This window comes from Onychostruthus taczanowskii, unplaced genomic scaffold (genome assembly GCF_017590055.1).
Source record: "Onychostruthus taczanowskii isolate IOZ18803 unplaced genomic scaffold, ASM1759005v1 scaffold79, whole genome shotgun sequence".
In the NCBI taxonomy this organism is placed as follows: domain Eukaryota; kingdom Metazoa; phylum Chordata; class Aves; order Passeriformes; family Passeridae; genus Onychostruthus; species Onychostruthus taczanowskii.
In genome coordinates, this window is record NW_024505782.1 from 1,875,412 (window position 1) to 1,903,357 (window position 27,946).

General features: G+C 39.6%; 1 protein-coding gene across 2 annotated transcripts; it reads left to right on the forward strand.

The window, feature by feature from the left end:
• On the forward strand, nucleotides 1-27,946 carry CUNH18orf25 (chromosome unknown C18orf25 homolog). Of its 2 annotated transcripts, XM_041423541.1 has the most exons (4): nucleotides 1-814; nucleotides 19,143-19,325; nucleotides 23,494-23,620; nucleotides 27,187-27,946. In XM_041423541.1, exons 1-4 carry the CDS (start codon nucleotides 91-93, stop codon nucleotides 27,368-27,370), a joined length of 1,218 nt encoding a protein of 405 aa, XP_041279475.1. In that variant the 5' UTR covers nucleotides 1-90; the 3' UTR covers nucleotides 27,371-27,946. The 2 variants fall into 2 exon arrangements, with proteins under 2 accessions (XP_041279475.1, XP_041279476.1); XM_041423542.1 differs by lacking the exons at nucleotides 19,143-19,325; nucleotides 23,494-23,620; nucleotides 27,187-27,946 and adding an exon at nucleotides 6,961-13,767 and having other exon boundaries at nucleotides 4-814.

The following is a 27,946-nucleotide window of genomic DNA, read 5'->3' on the forward strand; positions in this document are numbered from 1 at the left end:
GTTGCTGCATTGCTGGAGACCACGTCTAGCTCACCCAGCCTCCTAGACAACGTGCTCAATGCTTTGAGACTGGAAGGACCTTGCTCTGCAATGAAGATGGAGGCAGTAGGAAAAGCAGAAGAACTTGTTGATTCAGAAATTCCACCAAAGACTTCTGAAAAGCAAGAGACTGCTCCTGATGAAGACAGGCCTATAGAACTTGAGACACAACCTCAAAAGGACAGTGTGGCCACTGCAGCAGACTCTGCAGTGCTCTCTACCATGCCTTGCTTGCTGATGGAACTGAGGCGGGACTCCTCGGAGTCTCAGCTGGCATCTACAGAGAGCGACAAGCCAGCAGGCGGCCGAGTTTATGAGAGTGACTCTTCCAACCACTGCATGCTTTCCCCTTCCTCCAGTGGGCATTTGGCCGACTCAGACACGTTGTCTTCCGCAGAGGAGAACGAGCCCTGCCAAGCTGAAGCTGCCGCAGAGGGAGACCCTTCTGCGGTGTCTGGAGCTGCAGTTGGGAGGAAATCCAGGAGATCCAGGTCCGAAAGTGAGACTTCAACAATGGCTGCCAAGAAAAACCGACAGTCCAGCGATAAGCAGAACGGCCGAGTTACCAAGGTGAAGGGTCACCGGAGCCAAAAGCACAAAGAGAGGATCCGGCTCCTGAGGCAGAAGCGGGAGGCAGCTGCTCGCAAGAAGTACAACCTGCTGCAGGACAGCAGTACCAGCGACAGTGACCTGACCTGTGACTCCAGCACGAGCTCGTCAGATGACGACGAAGAGGTTTCAGGGAGCAGCAAGACAATCACTGCAGAGATACCAGGTAGAGGATGTTTTTTAAACTGAACTGTAACGCGCCTGACGTCGTTTCTCAGCTGTCATGCTAAGTTAGATGAGTGACACTTGAGAAAAACCCAGGAGAACTGCAGCTCTGTGTAAATTTGAAGACTGCAGTGTAATAACAAGACGTGGGCAAATTTTAAAAATATGTTCTGTGAGGTTCCTGTGCACTTTTGCACACCGACAAAGCATAGATATGGTAAATGGGAGGAAGGACTACTTTTGAATTCTGGATTTTTCAGATCTTTGTAAGCCTATATGAACTCATGTCAGTGCTGTCAAATCCCCTTAGATGGTGATAATCTAATTCTTAAGATAAGTGGCCAGCTTTGCTGTAATATAAAAAGCCCACAGCTTGGCAGCTGTGTTAGGAATGGCACGGCACACCTCTTGCCTGTGTAACAGTAAGGCCCTGGCCATTATTGCACTCATTCTGTGCTTTCAGCTCAACATGTCAGTGCATGACAAACCTGCTTAGCCTTATTCTGAGTTCTTTCAGATTGCAGCTGGTCACCTATTTTAGGATACAGATATGATTACACAGGTGCCCAAGCTATATTCACATCTAAATTTTCGACATTTTAGACAAAGTTGTTACCATTCTCCTATGTTGATAGGATCAATAATTTCTACACTTTCAACTTTCTGACACATCTGTGTTAAGATGGGAGGCAGCAAATTATAGGGGCCTTCTTGTCATTTTATTAGTGTCAATTTATTAGAAAAGAAAGTTGAATTCTTCAAGGTTTTTGTCTGCTGAGTCTTTGTTATTTTATTAGTCCAATTGCTGTGGACAGGATCTTGTGTGAATTATTCTTGCAGCATATTATACCATAGAACCATCATCATATGGCAATCAGAAATAAAATCCATAAAAATAAAAATACGTAAAAATAAACTTTTTTTGCTTGCCAATTTTTACTGGGTTACATGCCTGTTGTGCTAGAAGTTTTTTCTTTTTGAGAAAAATAACATCTTACATAGGGCAATAACATTTAAAGGAAAACTGCAATATTAAGATGCTGAAGTAATGCTTTCTAGAATTATTTAAAATACTGCAGCAGATTTTACAAATAACTGATTTAACTGAGTTGATTATGGTGGATGATGTTGTCACCATGAAAACTGGCATTTTTCCCACACCTGCTAGGAAGCAGATTGCACAAAGGAAGTAAATGTTTATTATTAGGATGTCTGGAAAAGGCATAATATCGTCCTATAATTATTGTGTAGTAAACTTTTAATAGAGATCTAAAATTATTTTTACCAGTTTAGTAGTTAGTCTTGTAACTTTCACAGTTTTTGACTTTTTATTTATAACATTTACACATTGGGCAATTTAAGCCTAATTTAAAGCCTGTTGAAGAAAACTATTTCAGTAATTATTGGGACAGGTTCTTCCCCACCTCTCAAAAAACCCCAAAACTTACAGAATAAGTCTCTGAGGTCACATTCTTTTTTTAAGTCATGAAGTACCTTGTGACCCAGAATGACACCACATAGTATTTTCAGGGCTGCTTAGATTTCTGAGAGTCATTGTGGGGACCTGATGCCACTCCCGGATATTGTTTCTGTATCCCTGGGTGCCTCTGTATTTGGCTTTCAGTCCTGACCACGAAGGAGATGCTTTTGGTGAAGGGATCCCATGACATGAAGAGCTTGACTATTAGTGATGGTTACACCGAGGCCCATCTTTACCTGCAGTTTAAGAGTGCCCAAGCCATCCCGAGGGAGGGACACTAACATTTATTCTGATTTCACAGCACGTGTCGTCTGCTCGGTGCTGAGCTCTCTTTAAGTCGCTGAAAGGTTTGAGCTGCCCCCTTGGCGCGATGGGGTGCGGTGTGTACCTGCCACGTTGCGGTTTTCCTTTAAATAGAAACGGCTTTGCTTTGTGGGAAACGCCTTCCAAGTGCAAGATAAAAATACCCTCTGTAGAGATAAGGATGTGGTTTGTCCAGAAAACACATCCTGTGCTGCTCTTGGGTGAAGGAGATGTTGTGGTTGTCAGAGCTGCGGTGGAGCTGCGAGTCTGGTCGGACTCCCAGCGCTCCGTCGCAGTGGTGTGTTCCCAGGCCATCTGCCATCCCTCTGCTGGGATGTCAGTTCCTTTTTCTGGCTAGAAGGCCATTTTAGTGCACTTAGCAAAGCACTCTGAATAGACTCAAAATTGAGGGAGCAAACGTGTAGATAGAAAACAATTCAAGGCATCAAAAAGCGTTACTGGAATTTCAGTCTGCTAGTGTTCTCTGCACGCAGTGGAAAGCTGAAAGGTTTGACTTCAGTGTCAGGACATAAGCATGAACAACTTTTTCCTTTACTTTTAAAAGAGTTACCTGTACACATTGATGCACAAGAGTTTTTTACAGGGACCACATGTTCCCCTTAGTCTGTGTCTGGACATTCAGCTGCAGTCTTGGTGACTTACTCAACATCACTTTTTTTCATATAATTTTCATTTTTAGCTTTCTGTTGCCCGAAAAACAGCTTTTGCCAACAGAGATGCTTTAAAAATTTTAGTGATAGGTAATTTGGCCCTCATTACACAAATTACACAGACTCTTAAGCTGTCAACAAAGGTAGTGTTACAGCAGGCAGTTTGCTTGTGTGTGGTCTGAAAAATTAAATTGCCACATTTGAGAATACAGTAATCTTTCACGTTGTGTCACTAAAAATCTTCTATTTAAATAGTGCAATAGTTTAAATAAACCTTTTTTAAACCGTCTACATCACTGGCTCTGAAATATAGTTGGCTAAATTTGTAAGGTAAAGAAAATGTTCAGTGAAGTATGTGATGATGATGATGCCATTAAGTTACCAACAGAGCAGTTGTTCAATAGGTAGTCAGGTCTCTCTGCTGAACTTAAAGGTACTGTGTATTAAAATAGTGCCAGGCTTGTTTTTCTCCTCAAGGAAGACTGAAGAGTTGAGATTTTACCAGGGGTACTTCAATACAAGTACTGTGAGCTGCACAGGAGCTCAGCACAGTGTAAGTTACGGAGTTCTGAATGCATCCTGTGGTGTTAATTTACACCTGAAAATACAGGTTCAGTCTAAACTTCAGGGGTGCTCCTGAGAGCCTTTTCTCTGGTGTGAGCAGTCATAATCTTGGGCTCTTTATTTCAGGAAATGCTGTGATTTTTGGATTATTACAGATGAGGAACAGCTTTTTACCTTTTAATGACTGAGCCTCTCTGTTGGCATCTAAAATTTTGCCATTCTTCAACACTATGTGAACATGCAATAGGAGTCCTGAAATAGATTCTGCTAGGCTTCCTGCTGTAGTAGAAAGTTTTTCCTTTAAACAATTTCCATGTGATGCTGCAAATTAACTCTGAATGAAGTTGGCATGAGAACAAGTCTGGGAATCAATATTTATTGCTGTGTAAACACTTATCTTTTGGAAGAAACAAGGCATTTTAAAAAATTCAAATAATATACAAAAATATTTTGCATTTTAACACCATTGTGGTTTCTACAACTCATAAAAATCAGAATTGAAATGGGGATGACTTCTGTTCTAGACCATTACAAAAACCTGTCAAAAAGTTTAAGTGTTAATGTTGAAAAATCTGCAACTCACTTTGTTAAAAAAAGACAAGGCTTTTAACATATGCAGTAAATCCAAAGAGATGGGCACAGTTTCCTTCCTCCTGAGAACTGTGCATAGATCTTGGATAAAGCATTTGCAAAGGATGAATTCAGAATGACAATTATAGTTAATAGATAGGAAAAATAATTAGTCTGTTAAGAATTATTTGCTGTAAGATGCTAATTTGGAAGTGTCTGCAGCAGAATAACACAGGAACCAACCATTGCTAGTTGGAATGAAGATGAAGCATATCTTAAATTGTTATGTTGCCAGACTTACTAAATTAAGTTACTTTGGATTTGGTTATTACTTAGATTGTATGTAAGAGATCCCATAGAAAGACAACATTGGGGCATTTCTTGGGTGCTGTTTGGCAGGAGGTGTTGTCATGAAAATGAGAGAGGAATCTTTGATTCTGACTCATTTGTGACCTCAAATTTCTTCTCCTTTAAGCATGGCATAATTAAAAAACTATAGTTTAAAGTTTATAGACAGAAGAGGGACCAATTCAATAAATGCTAGAATTTTTAATATGTAAAAATGCATTTTTAGGCTGGGGGTTTTTTAAACTAAAATAAAGAGAAGATTGAATAAGGCTTGTCGTAGTAGCTGCATGGGAAGCATTTAAAACATTGTTTTGCTGTTGCTGTAAATTTAAGATACTCTATGAATGATGCCTTTTAAAATTTGTATTGCAGGGCTATATATATTTTCAATACTTTATTCAGTTTACAAAACAATTTTGTCAGCTTTGACCATTCTACTTCATTTTTAACTCTAAGAAACTGGGAAGATTGTCTCACTTATCAAAATCAATAGTTTTTATTTAAATTGCAATTAAAAATTAACATTACTTATTTGTATGTCTATGGAAATCAGAAAGATTCTAAGTTACTTCCTTGAATTTAAGTTAAGATGTGGGCTAAAGACAAATAAACAGATTCATATTGGATGTTCAGTACTAGAAGTAAATGAACAGAAGAAATACTTCTTTTAGGGAGGGAAAAAAAATTGAATATACAAAAGGAGCCATGTTTTAGAAAAAATGGCATCATTTTACTTAATTAATTTTGATTAAAATGCAGTTGGAGGGATGTAAGTTAGTATAAAGTAAATATTTTTAGCAGGGGGTCTGAATGCTGAATTTCCAGCACGTCTGATAGGTAAACAGATGGGCAAGAAAGACTTAAAAACTACTCTTCAGAAATGAGAGAATAACCCAGGGCTTTGTTTAGCTGTTCCTGAAGGATCTGTGTGTACCTCATTTAAACAGTTCCTAAAAAGAATGCAGTTTTTAAGTGATACTGCAATTTTGTATACTCAGTGAAATCCCAATAAAGATTTAGTGCCTTAGGTTTTTATTAGTAAATGTTTACCTAGGTCATGCAATGATTTCTATCATTCTTAGGGTATTTTGTATTATTCTTAAGCTAGAGGGTGCCACAAGTTTCACATTTAGATATTAAATTAGCATCTTCTGTACCCTTGTGTAGTTTAATGTGATGCTTGTCTTGTTTTGGTATTACCTTAGGTGACATTTGTCTGTTTGGATGGCATGCACATACTGTTTATTATTCCTCAAATGGATACAGAGCCTCATTTTCTTTGGGGTTTATTGCTTCCTCGATGATTCCTGAGTGAACTCTAGACTTTAAAATACAGCTTTTTGTTATTGATATGTAGAGTAAGGCTATGAGGATTGGCCTTCTCTTCTGGCTGCTGCAGTTCTTCCTGATAATCCCAGAGCCAGTCATTCCACCATCCTTTTGAAGGATAGCTGGAAGCAGAACAGTTTCCTTCCAACCATTCCCTGTTTTCTGCCTTGCCTGGGACTGGCTGTGGGAATGGTGGCTCAGGGCAGAGTCCTGGCTGGCGTGAGGCGGGTCAGGGCTCCGTGGCATGCAGGTTGTCCCTGCGATGGAGCTGTGTCCATCACGCCTGGCCGAGGAGGCTCTCCCCTCCTGTGTCAGCATAGCAGTCACATAGCACTCATAACCCCCCCTATTTTTGTGTTTCGTGTGCTGTGTTCTTCTCATGCTGTGTGCTTCTCAAAATCAGGCCAAGAGCTTTGGGACAATTCCACCTGTGTGTAACAGCCCGTTTATGAAAGGGTCCAAGTGGGAAAGCAAAATACACATAATTACTCAGGTTTGTCAGTTAAAAAATAGCATTTTGGATTGCAGCTTAACAGAACTAAACGTGTTATTGTACAGTGTTTTTGACACCTTCAGTTGAAGTCAACACAAATTGCAAAGGAACTGGAGTAATTTGGTAAAAAAAGAGATCTTTGTGACAGAATTGTCTGGGACTTTGAGAATGAAATATTTTTAATGCCAAGATTTCTATTATAACCTCAGTGGGTGTAAAATTTTATTATAAGAGTAATACTGTTGGTTGATATATGCTAATTCCTCACCTGTTGTGGTATCCAAGGGGCAGAATTAGAAAAGTTGTTTTCCTCAGTTAACATGCCTTAATAAACAGTATTATGTTCTTACTTAATGATGTCTTATCAAATGGCCTCAATGTCTTTAAAGCTGGCTTCAGTCGTGCTGGGGGATCTGGAGGAGCGACCAGGGAAATTCCAGGATTGCTTGACAGGGGCACCGTGTGGGATAGGAACTGCATAGGCAATGTCCTGGAAGAGGCCATGAACTGCTTTGCCGAGATGCAGAGGCAGACAGAGGAGAAATTCCGCATGTGGATAGAAAAGCTAACCCATCTTGACACGGACGAAGAAAGCAAGCAGCAACTGGAGCCCAGGGAACCTAAAATCCAACTAGTTGGCCAAAGAATCCCCCCTACCACACAGTCAGGGGCTTTCCTGCAGATGCCTGATAGCCAAGCCCTTCCTCAGCAGCCGTTTAATTCGTACGTGGGCTATCAAAATGCCGATGCCGCGCTAGAGTTTCCAGTGACTTTTAATAACAACTTTCCACCTATCTTCCCAGAGAATGGGAATATGGCAGAGCCTGATCTGAATAAATCATAAACTTAAAAAAAAAAAAAAGAAATTAAAAAAAGAAAATCTGATTTTGCAATCTTGATGTTATTTTGGATTCTGCTAAAAACGAGGTTTGCTTTTCTCTTTGTATGTGTTTGTTTTGTTTTCTCTTTTGGGTTTTATTACCATGATGTTGTTTGTTTTTCTTAATTTATAGTGAATATATGTAGTTTAAAAAAATCACAGTACACCCACCTGCATGTGCCAGTACACACATATAAACAAACACCTTTAAAGGTGTATGTGGGGAGCCACCCTAAGCTTTCATCACCAAACTCGGGAAAATACAATTTAGAATCCATGTCTAGATACTCCAAAAGCAGTAGGGCTGTGTTTGCTACAATAGGAGCATTCAGGGTGTTCATCCAGATGCCCTTTTTGCATGTTAAAATGTTTATATAAGGAAATAAGTTTTATATTTAAAGAGATAATGCACCCTAGAGATCCAGGCTAGATACAGACCCATGACATTTCCTTGACTCTCTGTTTACTCTCAAGTTTTGCAGCTTTACCATGCCACACATTAGCTTCTTCATTTGTAGGCAGAATGAGCAAATAGGCTTACCCTAAAAATTGAGCTGTCTATAACAAGCGTGCACAGCAGATTTAATTCCTTTTTGTCTCTCATTCAGCAGTTCAGTCCCTGTCCAGGGTTTTTATCAGCGTCACTGCTGTGTTGCACATGGAATATTTATGGAAGCGGCTGCCTTACCCTGGGTGCGCACACAGGCACACGCACACAAGTCTCTGTGCTCGGTTTGGGTGCAGGTCATCTCCACCAATTCCAGGTGCCTGCTCTGCCCTTGCCTGGGTCTCAGTGGGAAGAGATAAGCCTCACCGAGGATGCCTCCAGGCAGTGTCTTTCTCTCCCACCTGGCTTATCAGCGCTCCCTGAGAGATAACTGTGGGGTGAGATGAGTCACCCCAACCTGTGCACACGGAGCAGCTCCTGCTTCCTCCTGTAAATGCAGCCCAGCCACATCCTTCACGGTGGAATAAAAACAATCCTGTCTGCCCTCAGATAAGCAGCCATCAGGGGATGGGTTGAGTCTTGGCACAGGAATTTAAAGGAAGGCTTGATAAGAGAGCACCGTGGTGGTCTGATAGCTGCTGGCCTGGGTCAGACTGGACCACTGCCTGAGCACCACTGAAATCATTCTTTACTTGTGATGGGGAATGCCACAGCATCAGCTGCATTTAAGCAAGGCAAAAATTTGCTTTTTTGTGGGTTCTTTTTTTGTACTAGTAGTTATCCTGAATAGGCAGGCTTGAAACTGTGATGTTTAAAATAGGATTAATTTAAACTATGTATTAGAAATATTTAATTCTTATTATTGCTACACACAGGGATTTTTGGGTCACATTTCCAATAAGGCCTTCCTTCATGGGAACTAACTTCTCTGTAGCTACCAAAAAATGTGTATTTTTAATCAGGTAGAACTTGATAGATGTTTCTAATGAAAATGAAATTGAAATTTTTACAATGGAAAATTAAAGCCTGCAGTTTAAGTAAAGAAAACACTTAGGTCTCCTTTAGCTCAGTTACTCTGCTTTTTAAACCAGTCATTTCTTCCCTAATTATTTTAGTTTACTTTCTTTTCCTCCTGTTGGGAGTAACCACAGTATCTTCTGTAGGTCAGGCTTTTTTTACCTTCCCTGAAGTCATTGGGAGTTTTTCCATCAATTTCTTTGACAGTTTGGATCAAATCTGTAACAGGAACTCAAGAAATACTTTTTGTTATCAGTATAATATCTACACTGGTATTTTAACATTATTCTTGTCCTAGACTGACTTTTTTTTTAATATATGATGCCTTCATTAAAAAAAAAATAGGTTAGAGACCTGTGTTATTTTCAGAGTATCTGTTTGAAAGACTATGCAGGAGATAATTTTTAAGTACTGGGATAAAGTCTTTTCAGATCACCTTCATACATAATTTTGATACAAAGATTTTAATATGAACTGGTTAGAAAACTCCTTGTCTGAAATTGTGTGCATTTCAGGTAGAAGTTAAACAAGTTGTTCTATGTTTGATTGCAGTCTAAAACCTTATCCTTATCTGTTAAAAAAGATCTTTCAGGGAAGAGTATTTGCTGATAAAACAACCCCCACCAAAATGGATCCTTCTGGTGTTCATAGATTATATATATATATATCTATAATATATAATATTGTAGATAAATATATATATATATATATATATATATAAATCTTTTTATGAAGGTAAAAAGAGCAGAATATTTTAAAGCATGACAACTTTACAAATCTTCCCGTGCATGCAGAAGCAGCTTTTTGCAGTGACTTTATTTTAATGTGTATGTCTGTAAGCATGCCCATAGTATATTTTGTAAAATAGTATAAATGGAACAATTAGGTATTTCAGAACAAATTGTGTAAGGAGTTCAGTTGAACTTATTTATGTCTCAGACTGAAACACCTTTACATATGTATCTCATAAATGGATAGTAACTTAATTACATATGTAGCCAGTGAAATTTCTACAAATTTTCAATGTATTGGTCAGGTAGTCCTTAAAAAAAAAAAAAAAGAAAAAAAGAAAAAAAATTGAAATAATTCAGTGTATGAATAGATAAAAATTTGTGTTTGGTTACTGGAGGCAAATATTTAAACATTTTATTTTTTCCATCGCTGCTAACTTATTTTCAATGCAAACAGCTGTGAACGTAAAAGAACAAGCAGAGGATGACAGAAGTTGAACATACAGACTTTAAAGCTGTACTCTTTCTAGGATAAAATTAGCTCAAGGCTTCCAGAAGACTGGGGGAGTAGTTCCTATTAGATACAACTTTAACTTAATTTTCCCACAAAGCTACCTAGTTGAAGGCTAAAAACACTTGTGCAAGACCACTGACTGTAAATTGTTTTGTAAATGGTAAATAATGTTTCCTTTCCTCACTTTCTGCTTTGCTCAAAACCAGAGCCAAATCTTCGGCTTTGACACAAACCCTCTCCTTTGAAATGAAAAGTGTGCTGATGTGCACAGCTGGATACTGCTCCATGAGCAGGTTTTCCACATGGGGAAGTGGTTTTGGCCTGAAGCTGAGCGGGGAGCCCCACCTTTCTGTAGTTCAGGTGTAGCATTGCCTGCCTGTTGGAGGATTTGCCCATAAACAGGAGCATTTCTCTTCTTGCTCTGTATTCTGAATCCAGGAGGTGCAGAGCCCTGAAGGAACCAACCTCCAGATACCAACACTAGTGATGAGTCTGTGTTTTAACTGTGTGTGACACTCTTTGGTATCTTTTTGAGAAAACAGGTTCCCAACACATAGTTTCAGATTTTATATTTTTTGCCTCCTGGGAATATTTTCACTATATTTTTATGGCATGGCTGCATTTGAGTTTGTCATGATTTCCATTATAAGCTCTTATTTTCAAAGGGCTTCGACTAGAAACCCTCAGGGAGTTAAAATTTCTTCGGATGAGATTTTAACATAAATTTTTATCTTACCCATTCTGTATCTCATGGAAACAGTCTGACTTACCTAAGACTACTTTAGGACTATTGGAAGAAAGCTCATCTACTTTTCAACCCTGAGTTACATTTTGAATGTATGTTTATGCTGGCATCTCATCAAAGTACTTCAAAACCACCACATTTAACAAGTAGGGGAGAAATCAGTAGGAGTTTTGCGCAGACATGGAGAACCACAGATAATTTAGAGTTTCTCTAATTGGCCCAGGATTTATACTTCAGAATGGTGTAAAGAAACATTTTAGTTCCTTTAAGGAATTTTACTTACGGTGTTGGACCCACATTATAGCTTGAAAAGGTCAGATGCATCTAGTTGGGTGAGCTGGTGTAGACTGGTGTAATTCCAGGGATGGCTGTGCCAGTTTAAACCTAACCAGCCTGTTCACAGAATCATGGAATGGTTTGCGTTGGAAGGGACCTTAAAGCTCATCCAGCACCACCCCTGCCACGGGCAGGGACACCTTCCACTGTCCCAGGCTGCTCCAAGCCCCATCCAACCTGGCCTTGGACACTGCCAGGGGTGGGGCAGCCGCAGCTCCTCTGGTTCAGGCTCCTGTATTATCCCTTTAAATATTGAATGATGTGTTTTTAATATGGCAGCTGTTCCAGCCTGAGAGCAGTGGAGCACCTGCACAACTCTGGAGTTGGAATTTAGCAGCAGGTGAAACATAGTGGTTTGGGTTTTACGTTTTTTTTGTGCAAGTGCACAAGAAGTAAGCCTTTATATAAAGGCTCAGTTTAAATTTCACTAAATGTCAAACTGACATTGCAGTAAAAGGATTTCCTTCTAGGATCAGTCCCTTTTTAGGAGTTCCTGGAAGTCCAGGGGCTTCAGTGTTTTTGCAGGCTTGTCTGCAGGTTCTTCCCAAGTCATTCATGCTCCTTTCAGTGGGGTTTGGCAAGGAAGGTCTTTAGGGATAAATATCTGAATGGTCAGGTTTTATTTAGGAAAAAAAAAAAAAAATACAGCATAAAACAAACTCAAGGCAGTGAAACTTTTTTCAGAATTTCTATTGCAAAAATAACAGTTCAGGGAAAAAAAAGAGTCAAAATGTGAAACTTTTAGTGTCATTTTTAACAGTACTAGGACAAAATAATTCAGGCAGAAATACACATCTATTTTTTTAAGCATAGTGTCTTTTAGTGTTTGTGCAGGATTGTTGGGTTATTTTATCTGAGCTGCTAGGGTAAAGACTGAAAAACCAATCTTAACTTCAATGAAACAGGATTATATTTGGCAGTTATATTACAAATTGGAACATATTTATTATCACAGTTTCCTCTTTTAATATATTTTGTCTCTTTCTGTATCCACATACTGTATGTGGATAAATTTATAAATAATATTTCAAGGGCATTAAGAAATTAAACTTTAGCCCCATTGATAGTAGTAGAAATTTTCTACTGACTTTAATGGGGCTGGCATTTAATCTCATTAAAAATTGAACTTATTTTGCAGTTTTTTTGTCCAGAGAATCCTCCAACTGACCGTGAGGCGAGCCTTTGCCTGTGGGAGTGTGTAATTCAGGCCAGTTGGGTAAATGTTTTTAAAATAATGGGGGTCTGCACTGTGACCACTGCAGTTACATGTGTTAGAACAAATGCACTGTGTGATTGGTGCTGTAGAAGCCAAAATAATCAGGCTGATTGATAGAGATGGACAGTACCTTGCAAAAGACGAAGCCAGAAGTTGGTATTCTCACAAATTTCATTAACTCTTGGTGTTAGGTCAGCAGAATGAAGGCACATGGAAAAATAGGCTTATTAAGCTAGCAGGGATTTCAAGTGCAGAGCGATGGAGCAGGGGATTAGTCTGGACCGTCAGAGGCTGTATCAGTCCTTCCATGGAAAGGTGCAGTTTGTGCTGGGGAAAGTGTCATATTTCCTGCAGGGTTGCATGTTTTCTGCCTTCTCCTAATGGAAGTTGTGTTAACACAGGGAATTATTTACTTTTGTTAACTATCATGGTTATGTAAGCATGTGATGGTTTCCAAAACCCTCCTGAGACACTTCTCTAAGTAAAACTGGGGAAGAGACCTGGTTGATGTACCTGTTACCATAATTATTGCATTGTTAGGCAGCATCACAGAAAATAACTCCTGTAGTGAGACACAAAGTGAATTCCACTTCCCAGTATTCTCAGTTCATAGCCATATTCCATGTGCCTTTGCTTAACGCTCAGTGAAAAATGCTTTGTTATCTTCAGCCATAATTTGCTAAATTAAATCCAAGGTATTTTCCATCCAGTCATCAAAAAGCCTGAAAGTATGAATGTTGTTCAGCAGGACTTGAATTTTTGGGATTTCTTTTCTTATGCTATATTAAAAAGTATTCAGTCTGAGAACAGATATTAATTTGATCATGTTGTTTTGATTTTGTTTTATCATTATGGTTCAAAGAAACACCAAACAGAAAAGCTTTACTGTATGAAAAAAAGGAAAGTGTCAGGAAAGTGGATTCACTGATAAAGTTCACTTTATGATTTTAGAGAGAATGTTGTTACACTGCTATTGTTTTTTATTGTATTTACAATGTATTATTTGCTCAACCCTGTAAATTTTGAAATGTAACTACTGTAACCTGGAATAAATAAATAAACCTAAATAGCAATGAAGTGTTTCATGTTGCTAAACAACACAAAAAAGCACTAATCTCCAGCTCCCACTTCCCTTTGGGAATTGTTTGACAGTTCAGGTACTTAGTGCCATTTGAGCTGCACATAGTTTTGAAATAGAAGGTCTGGGTCATGTTTTAATTAGTACCAGGTTTGTATTGCTTATCTGAAACAAAAAGGCTGTAGTTTTGTGTATCAGTATATTATTTCAGTTGTGGTCACCTGACCTTAAAATCTGTATAGGTAATAAAGTCCATTTTATGTTTTGTGTAATCTGGAAGTAAATGGGAGTTATCTCTTAAATTTAAGCAGCCAGTGTAAAAGAGGGTGTTCTTAGGTCTTTCATTATTTTAAAACATCTCATTATTCTCATTTGTTCCATAGAAATAAATTCAAGTAGTGAGGCTGAGACCATCAGTGCCCACGTTCACAGCCAAGAGGTGGAGGTGAGGCTGGCAGAGGCTGTGTCTCCCAGGGCTCTGTAGCCTTTTTAGCATTTGCACCTTTCCCAAAAGCATTCCTAAGCACTGCTTCTGAACTCCTCAAACATTCAGCAGTTAAAAATAGCCCAGTAATTGGAGGGAAACGTTGTTTTCAGCTGGGTTGAGCTCCTCTGCTCCTTAGCCTTGAGCAAGCTGCAGGCTGCTGCCTGCCTCAGTTTCCCTCGTGGACAAAGGAGGTTAATAACCACCTGGGAGTTCTCTGGGATGCACTAATGGAGAGCTTTTTGTAAGAACAAAGTGCTGTAATTATTGTTGCTTTTATTACTATACTGGTCTTTGTGTCTTAAAACTTGGGGTGATATTCACATGTAAATATGACTCCGTGTCTCCTCCTTGCAGGGACACATGGCTCTAGAGGGCAGCTCAGAACACCAAAATTAGGCTTTTAATTTTGGATTTATTTTAATCGGGATAGTCCTCTGGAGATTTCAGGTTTTTTTCCTCTACTTACAGAGGAAATGTAGCGAATTTAAAATCCCATTCTTGAGGCTGGAATTCTTCTTGTGAAACTGGAGTACTGTGAAATTGAGGTACTTGGGCTGAGGTGGTGTCTAAGCTTTTTCTGTTTGCTGGGGAAGGAGAGGAGATGGTGTTCCTGATGCTCCAAGCTGCAATTTCCAGGCTGAGCTTATCTGACTCTGAACTTCCTCTCTCTGGCTGCAGTGGGAAGGAGTTTAGGTGATCAGCTCTGCTCAGCATGCCTAAATGTAAGAAAGGTGAAGAGAAATAATGATTTGTAATCATAGAATGGTTTGAGTGGAAAGAGACCTTAAGGCTCATCCCATTCCATCCCCAGCCATGGGCAGGGACACCTTCTACTCTCCCAGGTGGCTTCAAGCCCCATCCTTGGGCACTGCCAGGGATCCAGGGGCAGCCACAGCTGCTCTGGGCACCCTGGGCCAGGGCCTGCCCACCCTGCCAGCCAGCAATTCCTGCCCAAGATCCCAAAATCTGTGCCTGCCCTGTGGCAGTGGCAGCCATTGCCTGTGTGCTGTCCCTGCAGGCCTTGTCCCCAGTCCCTGTGCAGCTCTCCTGGAGCCCCTGGAGGCCCTGGCAGGGGCTCTGAGGTGTCCCTGGAGTCTGAACCCCCGCAGCTCTCTCAGCCTGTCTCCACAAATTTCAAGGACTTAATTCCCCACTGAGGTTCTGCCAGCTGATATCTTGTGTTTCCTCTGCAATGATAAACAGCCCGTGCAGTGCAAAGGGACAGTGCTTCTTATGGAATGGCTGCTTTTAACCTACAGCTGAAATTTTATGCTTGAGTTCCCCTTTTTGCTTGTGCTGCCATTATAATGAAGTAAGGGATAATAGGCGTGTGGATCTTACAGCATGGGTTCGGCTGCTGAGTGTTGAGATGTGGCACGAAGAAAAGTGAGGGAGCAGGTAGCAGATGAGAAGTGATTTAATTTTCTGTGTTGCAAGTTTAACATGGGAATTGGTATGTGTAGACCTGGATTTTTGTGCATGTGACTTCTGATTCAGTTGTTCTGAGTGGAATTATTTGTGATGAGCTGTTTAAATTAAGGGAGAGTTGGACACTTGGAAACGCTGTCCCCGTGATGACCTCTGCCTCTGAATTCTTTGGGGAAGAGAAAAAGAAAGCAGGCTTTCCCTCCCCCCTTATAGCATTAAATGTCAACAGCTGTATTTTGCTGCTGGTACTTATTAACTTTCAGCCTTGCCTTTTTCAAGCATTTATTGCTTTAGAAATGAATTAATGCTTGTCACCAGGGAAATGTACTTCTTCCAGCTACCTTGGGTTCTCAAAAGATGTAATTTTTCTAAAGTAGATAGTTTAAATTACTGACCAGGGAACCTCCTGACTGTTCTACATTAAGTCTTGGTTCTGGCATGGTTTGTCTTGATGTCTGTTTTTTAACCTTTTGAAATCCTTTTAGGGTCAGTAATTATGTGTAGTGTCTCTATTATAAAGAAAAGATGATGAATTACACCTATGGTTGTAGTTAATCCTTTTTACTTTTTCAACCTGAAAGCATTTTTTCATTTTGTTTCCTAGCTGAAGCCAATTGTCATTATTTCTTGGTATGATACATTCACTTTGCATCACATCACTGGATGATCATGTACTTTGCTAGGGAAGTATTATTTATTTCCAAATTTAACCACTCCTGTCCCTTCCATGCAGCACTGAAAAGGAAACAGCTTTTGGGAACAGAGGATTTTTAGAAGATTTTTTTTTAATATGCCTTCAACTGCAACTTCCGTCTGGTTGTTGTTGCCTGCAACTTCTTCATTGTTTGGTTTTTTGTGTTTTTTGTTGACTTTTTTTTTTTAAACACAAGTGAGCATTTATGCTTATTTATTTTTTTTTTGTAAATATGGGGAATCTGAGGATTTGTTGCAGCTTGGTGGCCATTATCTTGGCTGTGTTAGTCATCTACTGGTGATAGGTGTGCATAAACCTGGTGTTGGGGGCCTTTCCTAATTTCCAGATCTGATCCTGAAAGGCAAGGCTGAGAAATGCAAAAATAGATCTCTGCTGTGATTGCTTTGTAAATAGGCAGTTTGTTTGGGGTTCTTTTTTCCAGATTGTTAAATTGGTGGCTATTACCCTGACAAATATAATTACAGTGTGTAAATTATATTGAAAATATTTTTGTCTGTTTGATGTATACTGAATTTAAGCTAAGTTATAAGGTGTGCTCTTTGGAAGTGTGGAAGATACAAGAGTGGAGCTACAGATAACAAGTTTATGCTTGTATTTCCTACTGATGAAGACTTTCACACAAGTTATTTCTATGGGTAGGTGATGAGAATATCACTCTGCATGTATATACATTTATTATACATTTTTGCATGATTATACATGTAGGAGTGGTACAATTTTGACTTGAGACTATTGGTGCCTTTTGTCCAAAAACACTTTTACTTGTGTAGACACATCTATCTAAAAATCAAATTTTGCTTCTGCTTTTGGAGGTCTGAGTCAGAAGCGAGAGAAACAAAGGCCTGAAGGAACAGTCCCAAGCTCCTGAAATCTTAGATAACCTGTTGAAAAAATGGTCAAATAGTCAATATTGTACTTGACCCTCGTATCTTCTGCACTCGACTGTTTATTTTTACAGCTCACATTATATATGTTCACGCTGAACTCTGATGATAAGACTGAAAGAAAACATGCCTCCCATGATTCAGTCCAGCCCTAACTTCTGCATGTAATTTAATCATCAGCTGTCACAAATAATTAACTGAACATCAGCCAGCTTAATTCTGAACTCAGTATTCCATTATTTTGTAATTGCCTTTTAAAAAGACAAAGATTGCCTTCCAGTTAATTATCAGGAATTCTGTTCCAGTCATAATCATCAGCGTTTCATGTTGCGAACAGTTTGGTCTTTAATACATTGGCATTTAACTACTCATTTATTTTTGTTGGGTCTGTTTTAAGTTTGTAATGTAACATTGTTTCATGGAATTGTTGTTTTGGAGGCAGGTCTGAGCCGAAATATTTTGCGAATTTCTTCATACCTTGTTGCAAAACTGATCTTTAGTACGACTTAAGCAAAATGTCACTCTCTGATGAACTGTGTTGCTAATCACAAAGTAGGGGTTTCTGAAAATAGTCAGTTGAGTTTTATTTCAGGCACCAAGTTTCTAAAAAACACCCCCTCCAAAAAAGCCCCCAAAACCAAAATTCGCTCTAAAAACCTCAGAAGAACAGCTTTTCAGAGGAGTAAATTTGAAACTTCTAGTTCATCCTGTTCTTTCTGTCTTTAACAGCCACTCAAAACTCTAAAAAGAAACCAGTTTTTTCTAAGGCTTTTCATTTTATTCTTTATCACTTTAAAATATTTCATTAGTCATTTTGTAACTCTGAAAGTCCTGTCTTCCTGAACACATTCTTAGTTTATGATTATTTTATATTATCCCATACAAGTTGTACCCTCCATGTATCACACCCATAACAAAAGGTCCTGCAGATGCTCAGCTGCAGAACTCCAAGAGCCTCCTTGGAGTTAAAGAATTGCAAAGATGCTGAGCTTTGGCCCAGCCTGTGTTTGTGTCTCATGCTCATTTGTGTGGATGAAGCCTTGGTCCAAATAAAGTTTTGATCCTCTCATTTGGGGAGGGGAAGCTCCAACCACTTTCATCCATGCTGAATCAGTCAGTGAGCTGCAGATGGGGCAAGGCATTTGAGCTAAAACACTCACATCCTCTCAGAATTGCATTATTTACCCATTCTCTCTGCTTCCACATCAATCTTTGTCTTGAATTTGCCTGGTTTTTTCCTGATCCTCTTCTGTTTCTAGCATGCTTTCCAGTTATAAGTTATTTTCATTCATCACAAAGAATTTAGTTGGTCCTAACAAAACAGATCAAAAATAGTTTTTTGCTATTCTTCAAGGACAGATTTCAGAATCATGTAAGAAGTTTTATCTCCCTCTTTCTCTTTCATTATGGTGGCTAAAAATTCATATGACAATCATGCTGAATGAAAAGCATATTTATCACTGCAAAATATAATTTTGTTTCTTGTTATTTTGATCTTTAAAAAACCCCAACAAACACCACCAAAAAACATTGCATTTTTGAAAAATCCCCCTGCTCTTGACAGGTGAATGTTCTGAGAAGAAAGTTGCCTAATATTAAATTCATTGTTACTGGATCAGTTTTATGAGAAAGTTAGTTTTATTCAATCAACCCTATAATAATGTAAGCTGTCACTTGACTTCTGTAAAATTCTCTAGATAAATATCTTGTCTGCCCAATTTAATGTCCTGTGATTTTTTATATTTTTTATTTTAAACTGGAGGTTTTATCCTTTAAAGATTGTAAATGTAACATTGTCAGATATGGAGATGTTTATGTGTTAATGTAAAAGACAGTGCACAAATAACCAATACTCTGATAAACGTGTGTTTCTGACACTTGTGTTTTCTGTGTATGCAAAGGTCAAAATGTCTCTGTAATCTCAGGCTATGTTCATTAACTGAAGTTCAATAATTCCTACAATTTACCACTATGTAACTTTAAGAGCTTCATGTAGGATGTTGCATTAATCCTTAAACAAATTATTTGTACTTTTTGAGGTGTCTTTCACTTTGTGCTGGTTTCTAACCCGTGTTGCTTTTCTCCCCTGCAGATGGACCCCCTGTTGTGGCTCACTATGATATATCAGACACAAACTCAGACCCAGAAGTGGTAAATGTGGACAATCTGTTGGCGGCTGCAGTAGTTCAAGAGCACAATAATTCTTTAGGAAATCAAGACTCAGGACCTGCCTGGAGAACCAGAGGGCTGCTGAATGAAATGAGTGCTGATACAGGTTTGTTTCAATTCTCTGACATTTGTGCCTGCGTTGCAGTTGGTGGGTCTCCCTTTCTTGCTTTCAGTGTTTTTACAGTTTATACAGCTGTAAAAGCTCCCTATGTGGATTTTGTGAGAGAACAGGACAGGTGCTTATTAAAAAGGTCTGACATTTACTCCAAAATAGAAGTGATAAAAATTGACAAATATTCCTGCAATATATTTTTGACATTAATTTTCTTAACTGCTTTTCTTCTTCTTCTTTCCCTTCTAATTACTACAGAGAACTTAGATCTGGGGATTTGGTGGTGGGTTTTTTTAAAATGAAAGTGACCTAATCTTGTTACTGAATGATTGGTTATGACAACCCATGCCACCAGCTAGTCAACTGGTCCTAATCTCATTTTCAGGACTGGGATTGCCTGTGTATGTTGTTTGTTTTTTGGGTTTTTTTTGGTGTTTTTTTTTTTTTTTTTGTTTTGTTTTGTTTTGTTTTTGTTTTGTTTTGTTTTGTTGGGGTTTTTTTGTTTGTCTCTTTAAAATAAAAACATTAATTCTTCCCATATTCCATCTGCATTTCCGATACCCCTTAGAAAATTAGACAGTATTGGATGTTGTCAGGGATCATATTCTATCAGCTTCATCCCACAGCTTTTTATGCCAGTGTTTTACTTCCCTTCCACTCCTTTTCTTACCCCCATGTTAGGATTTCAGGCTGCATTAGACACATAAGTCTTTCCTGGTGGTGCACAGCAGGTTTGTGTTTCGTGCTGTTTCCCTTGGGTCTCCTGCCACGTGGGGAGGGTTGTGGTGGCTCTGAGCTGCTTTTCACTGCCTCTAAGGCTTAAAGAAACACAATTAGGTGGTGCTTTGTAAAGAGATGCTCCATTATTATGGAGTCTACAAATGCACAATTTGAGTATGAGAATCTCTGTGCATTATTTTCACTGTGGTCCATGGCTGGATGTTGTTCCAGCCTTTTTGAAGCTTGCCTTTGTTTTCCAAGCTCACTGCTATTTTTTGCAGGACGGCAACTGACTGATAGCTGTTTGATCCCTAGCAATCCCAGTCCTTTATTAAGGGATTTATTAAACAATTAGAACAGCTGAAATCACCTGTATTACATAGCACTAATGAATAAGTACACCAATTGAATATAAGAAAATAAAAGTAATGTTTCTTACCAAGCTTTCTTACACTTTTCTCTTAAAATGCTGCAGTGCAGGTAGGATTTTTTTTTCTTCCTCCACGTATATCCAAGGGAACTTGCAGGTAAAAGAAAACTGGAAACATCAAGAGATTTCTTCATCCCTGGGAAGGTTCATATGGATTTGGTCCATAGCTATGGCTATGTCAGGAGCTAAAGGGATGAATCTCTGTTTGCTCCTGCATTCACTTTACCCTGCAGCCTGAGTACACATCTGACTGCACCTTTGCCAGTGCTGGCCTTTTCCTGCCAGCTCTAGGGTTGCACATTGGGAAAGCAGAATTTTCAAATCTTGCATCTGGTTCACAAGTGTAATCTTCAGCCAGCATCTTGTTTAGCAGACTTTAAAGAATGTGTTCCCATGGGAAAATATAGCCACATAAGCAGCTCTATCAAAGTGAAAAATCTTATTACATCTTTGTGCATGGGCAAATATTTGGGTCTCTTTTGCAAGCCCTGGTGGCATAGGGTAAACAAAACATCACTTTGGGTGTCATCCTAGTGTTCATGCAAAGAAATTAACTGTGTGGGTATGTTATTAGGCATGAAATTTGTATGGCCAGAGGTGTAAATCTGTCTGTCTCTGCTATAATCCTGATTAACACTCAGCTACTCTTGCAGTATTTACTCTGCTAATCATGGTTTTGCTACTGCTAATTATCTTTTTCTTGTCTGAACTTAAAGCTATGGTAATATATGGAAGCTCTTTTAGGACTCCAGTTTATACCTGTGGGGATACTTTTTGGGGCTATTTAGAAGCTGGTCTGCTTTGCTCCTTTGCCAGACATTACCCTGACAAGATAATGTAGGGTGGTGAGGCAATAAAACAATAGATATTGTATTAATAGGTATTTTATTATATTATATAATATTACGGCCATCCCATTCCATCCCCTGCCCTGGGCAGGGACATCTTCCACTATCCCAGATTGCTCCAAGCTCCATCCTTGAACACTGCCAGGGATCCAGGGGCAGCCACAGCTTCTCTGGGCACCCTGTGCCAGGGCCTGCCCACCCTCATGGGGAAGAATTTCTCCCCAGTGTCTAATCCAACCCTGCCCTCTGGCAATGTGAAGCCCCTGGCAAGTGAATTAAAGTCTCTGAGCACTTTCATTTCATGTTTCACAGTCTGCCCAGCCACTTGAAGAAACAACCATGACCATTTTTGGGATTTCTGGCAGTCAATGATGTTTGCCAATAAATGTTCAGCTCAACTGCAGTGCTGGGAAGAAACTGTCTGGGCTATTAATTTGTTCTAAGTTCAACTGACCAGTATTTTTTTGTCTTGTGAGGTGGAAATTCCTCCTTCAGTACCTGATACCACATGTGTTTCCTTCCCTTGCTAACCCTGATCCAGTCACCAAGGGTCTTAGCTTTCCAAAAATGGAACATACAGCATGGTCTCTGCTCCTACACAAGAGCTGCACAGGGACTGGGGACAAGGCCTGCAGGGACAGCACACAGGCAATGGCTGCCACTGCCACAGGGCAGGCACAGATTTTGGGATCTTGGGCAGGAATTGCTGGCTGGCAGGGTGGGCAGGCCCTGGCCCAGGGTGCCCAGAGCAGCTGTGGCTGCCCCTGGATCCCTGGCAGTGCCCAAGGCCAGGCTGGATGGGGCTTGGAGCAGCCTGGGATAGTGGAAGGTGTCCCCTGCCTATGGCAGGGGATGGCACTGGGTGAGCTTTAAGGTCCCTTTCAGCTCAAACCATTCTATGATTCTATTTGCTTGCATCTTTCCCACATTCTTTAAGCAGTCATTGGAAAGTTTCCCTGGCACTTGTTTCAAGTTTAATTTCTTCTGTTTCCTTTTAATGTCCCTGGGGGTATAATCAGTTCTGCTTGTTCACACACCTTTGAAATCCTGTGGATCATTATTGCTTCTCCTCCTCCTCTCATCTTTGAGGAGGTGTCCACTCAAACTAGATACACATAAAATACTCACCTACTCTCAAATTTCCTGCTCAACAAATGACTCTTCCCCTGTGTAGTACAGCTGACCAAGTAGTTTTTCAGTAGCAGGTAGGATCAGCTACTTCAAGGCTGCCCAGCATCCCTCAGGCTAATGACAGAGACAGTGGAATTAATAATTTTCTCTTTTTCCGGGGGGGGGGGGGGGGGGGGAAGAGTAGAAGTTATATCTTTTAATTAACTGATTTTTCAAGAAATCTATTTTCTGTGGAAGAAATAATAATTTCGGCTGCTTTGTGTTTCCCATGTAAGTATTATCCTGTATGACTCAACACATTCACTAACTGGGGTGAAGAACCCTCTTAGCAGCACTTGGCAAAAAAGGCAAAAATGTGCCACACTTGCTGTGACTATTTAGAGAGGGCTTGTGGTTTGACTGACTGACAAACTGGATATCATTGAGGAACTGTAATGAAAAAACAGCCCTGCTGCATATGGGACTTAAGTAAACCACTTTTTCTTTTCAAGTATTTGTAATAATGTTAGAGCAGATATATGGAGCAGCACTGCCAGAAACTGATGGGTTTGCTGTGATTTTTGCTGACCAGTTTCCTCTAGTTTTTTGTTTAAAGAAATTAAATAAATTTTCCTTGATGTTTCTGGGATGGGATGTTTCTGTCCTGTCTATAGGCATTTTTTTTTCTATATTATCATTGTGTTTGCTTAGATTGTTTTGTTTCTTAATGTTATGGAGGTTTAGAGACAATCTGACTCTTATCACTGTCATAACATTTCAGCTGGAAATTCTTTCTGGTTGTTCTTGGTGCAACAGTCAGGCTTTGTTCACATTTGTGTGACAGCACCATCACCAGAGCTACTGACACTGGCTAAATCCAGTGGTTTTCCTGTATCAGGCCATGAATTGTGAGTTAAAAAACTTGGTCTAATGAGATTTTCTAATCTTAGTATTGTTTCAGTTTTTTTTAGGTTGTGAAACTCCTTTTCCAGCTGATTTCTGAGTCATGTGAGCTGTTAAACACTGTCTGTATTCCCATTGTCCCCATCTCTAGGTCGTTTGGATCCAGGCTTCCTTGCAGGTGACAACACCTCTTGTGGCAATGCCCAGGCCAATGAAGAAATTAACATTGCCTCTTCTGATAGCGAAGTAGAGATTGTTGGAGTTCAGGAACATGCCAGGTATGAATTAATTTTTCTTGCCCTAATATTACTTTCATTTTATCAGAATGTCTGTATTATCAAAATCAATAAAGAAAGAACTTCACTTCTCTAGTTACCCATCCATGAATGATGCCCAAAAGGCAGCAAATGTTGGGGTTTTTTTTTTCTGTTTTGCTGGTCATGGTGGTGTCAGAATGTGTTTTTCTTTAGAAAGCGACCAACTGGATAGTTATATCAGATTAAAGTTTTGTTTCAATATCAAACATTAACTGGCTAAAGATGTGTAGCATAAAAATACCAAATATTGAGATACTAAGTGTACATACATCAGAAATTCAGATTTTAAAGGAATACATCAAGATAGGAATAACTAAGTGAAAATCTTTATGTGGGTTCTTATTTCCTTTCAAAATATTAAGATTTTTTATCAGCTTTCACTTTATTTAATTAATCAGTAGGGGTAAAAATGCTGTAATTTTTTCAATGCCTAATGTAGTAAGATATCCCCTTTAGGTTGAAAATCACATAATTTTGAATCTTGGGTTTATTTCAAGATTCAAGAGAGATCAAAGTAGATGAGGGTGAGGGTGCCAGAGGTTTCTCTCTCAGTCAGAAACCTGTGCAGCTGTTCTTCTTGGTAGGTTAGTTTTTTTTTTTTTTAATGTTACTCTTAATTTTTATTCTGTGGTCTTTCCTTGGCTTAAAATGTTATGAAACAGTTAAGCAAAACTGACATTTTCTAATAGTGTAGAGTGTGAAATCAATGGCATAAAACCAAGTCAAAACAGTACATAGACAAGCTCCTTCCAAAATTTTCTGCTGCCTAGTGGGTGCTTGGAGGCAGAAAAGGGGTGTGAGGAACACAGAAGAGTTCCTTGTCCCTTCACTGTATCTTTCTTAGATAGAAGAAAGAAGAAAGAAAGTGTTCAGGACCCAATTTCCCAGGCAGGAAACTTCAGGATAATGTGGGCACAGCCCAGTGCTGTTGGATGTAGAGAAAAAGGAAATTTCAGATCCATAAAGGGAATTTAATCTTAGCTTTTAGAACAGTGAGAAAGTCCTTGCATGGCCAACATTTTAGGAAGGTTGTTCCTTAGGAAGCAGCTCTCCTGGCTGTTTGTGCAGCAGAGCCCAGGGCTTTGTGCTGATGGTGAGGGGTGTGGATTCACCCTCCAGCACAGGCTGCTGTAAATCTGTGCAGCACACACAGGACCCTTGTGCTTCTGTCCCCTCTTCGAAAGCTTTCCATGCTGCTGCCTCGACAGTATTCACTCTCTGTGGGAATGGAAACATGAGCTAAATGCAGAGTTGCTGTTTAAAATGAATTTTATTAGATAAAAACTAAAATGCTTCCAGCAAATCAGACTAAAAGCACTGTCCTGTTCTTTCTTTTGTTCCTGTACCCATCTCCTGCAGACCAGTGTTTACTGTCTCCCTTGAATACTCACTCACACATTTCAGTTGTTTGAATCCTATTTAGAGCTTTATTTCTCCTGCTGGTCTAGGCTTGCAGTTATGAAGTGTTGATGGGCTTCTGGCAGGGTTGTCATTTGAACAAAAGTTAGGTTTATGATCAGTATTTTCTGCATGCTTAGTTAGTGTGGTGTTTGGATCCTGGTTTTTATCATGCTCCCTATTCCATGTCGTTGTTGGGCTGGTGTGAGTTGTGACACCCTGGAGTTTGTCCATTGTTTGTAGTTCTTCTGATTCTGAGTGAATTGGTGCTGTTTCTCATCGTTGGGATATTCCTTTGCATTTACTTAGGTCACCAAATCATATTTTTCAGTTTGGTAAATATTTCACTGGCAGAATTTTTTTTAAATCATGCATGCATATAAACCAGTTTTCCTCTAGTTTTTTCCAGGAGTTTTTTGGGGATTTTTTATTGCCTTTACTTGGTATCTTCCCTTAGCTGTAGATTGGAAGCATGTTCTGAGCTCATGTTTGACTCAATGTTTTGCTGTTGGCTGCTTGTGTGACTAGTTTAAGGATAAACACTTTTATTTTTCAGAGGTATTTTTTTTTTGTGAGATAATTTGTGTCTTGTTTTCATAATCTTCGGGAAGAAAAGTTAGTTTTAGCTTTGCCTAAACACTGAGGACTATTCTCAGAATGGTGCACCACAGTCCCTGAGACCAAACATCATATTTAATTTGCTCTGCCTACAAGCTTTTCTTGCCAGTTAAGCTTAAAAATACTTCTCTTTAAAAGAAAGATTTAAAAGAAAGAAATCCCATACATTTGTTAGACTTCCAGAGTCTTATTGGTAATTCCTTGTAGACATATACTTTAAGTATGTGTTTTTATGACAGAAGAAGTAATAAAAGAGCCATTCTGAACATCACATCTAAACCTAAGCAGCGTATCTGAGAAGGCAATGAGACATTTATATTCAGAGAAGTTACAGCTCAGAGAATGAGATTTTTCATTCTATTTCGTGAAACTCCAACCAGAGCCAAGAGAGCTGAGCATAACCTAAGTAGTTTTGGAGAAAATAAATAGCACGGCCTTAAATTGGAATAAATAAAATGTAAATGTCAGGGATATTTGATCAGTGCAGGAAATTGGAGTTCCTGAAATACACGTGCCTTCACAAAGAAATGGGAAAAGGTTACCCCAGCAGCCAGAGCACCTCGTGTTTATCCATGCAGCCAGAAGGAGCTACAGCCACTACCAGTGCTTACAAGAGCAAAACAATTTTTGGAGCACTAGGTATCAAGTTTTATTAGTGCCTGTGCAGGATTTACAGTCGGAAATGGAGTGATCATCCTAAAGCCTCAAATAAATTCCTGTCATCACTTCATCATGCACAAAATTATTCTACCTTTCATTTTGCATTTATTTTTTCTAATTGCTCTTAACCTGAGCTTCATTTGTCATGTATCTACTATGGATGTAATAGGTAAAAATGCTGTGTGAAAGGTACCTGTGTATTGTGCTTCAGCAGGGCACTGGAGCCTTATCTTCAAATACACCTTCTATTTTCATTGGCTGCAGTCACTTAAAGCTTAAATGTTTTGCTGAAGTGGGGCTGAGCTGTTGTCAGTGAGCATTTCCCAGCATGTTTGTAATTTTCAGTTAAAAAGACCAAAACAAAAAAAGTCAGACATAACGACTGTAATAACATAATTAGGAAGATCTCTTTTGCAATTATTGTAATGAAAGTATCATTACCTCCTTGTTTTAATATGGCTTTGATTTATTATTGCAGTATAGCTTTTCATTTTCTCTTAGGCAGCCTCACTTGAGATTTTTCTATTTTTAGAAAGTCCAGTGGGTAAAGCTGCATCATGTATGGTACTACACATGGTGGGGCAGGCTTCCTCAAGATCCTTGGGATCCATGCACATATTCTTTAAGGAGGATCACATTACACTCACTGGCATTCCTTTGGAATAATTTAATCCCCAGATTTAAATTTAGCTTTGTTCACTGGGCGTTTGAGATGCCATGGACTCTACAAGTGGAGAATCCAGTTTGGAGAGGGAAGTGCTAACTGTAAAACAACAAAACCCTGGAGGAGGGGATGTCGTGGCTGAGCTGACATGTCCCTGACGCCGCGTGTGTCCCTCTGTTCACTGCAGGTGCGTGCATCCCAGGGGAGGGGTGATCCAGAGCGTGTCCTCCTGGAAGCGCGGCTCGCCGTTCGGGAGCGCCCAGCCCGCGCAGCCATGGACAGCAGTGGCTCCCCAGCAGAACTGGTCCTCGCCCCCAGAAGTGGTGGACCTCACTCTGGACGAGGACACCAGGCGCAAATACCTCCTGTGAGGCCGTGTCACTGACCTGCTGTCACTGTGCTCTCCCTCCCCTCCCGCCCTCCCTGGCACAGAAGTTCAGTGGTGAAGCATCACCTGCAGAGGCCCCGTCCTTGGCACCACGTTTCTCCACCTCCACAGGAATGTAGTCTGATTTCAGTATCACTTCAAATGGTTTTGCCTTCTCCGAGGAGGATTCCTGCCAGAATTAACAGCACCAAATTTAAAACACATCTGCAGTTACTAACGTGTGTGTGTATATCTAACGAAATAACTGCGTGCAAACTTACGTCCTCCCAGCCTCCCCACCCCCAACTCCAGGACTTTTTTAATTTATCAGTATCTTGAGTTTGTTAAGTAGAAGTTAGTGTGTTGCTGTGTGAGCATCAGTGATTTTGAGAAATGCTGTGTCCTCACTGATTTCAGCGGAACTGGGGGGTATTCAACACTTCCAAAATTTGGGCCAGGAGTATTTTTACCCAAGCTGATTTGGTTATGTTATCAGCAGGAGGGATTGTCTTTAATGCAAATGGCCCATAACAAATGCACTGAACAGCTTTTCATTAAAACATTTTTATTTTCAATGTAA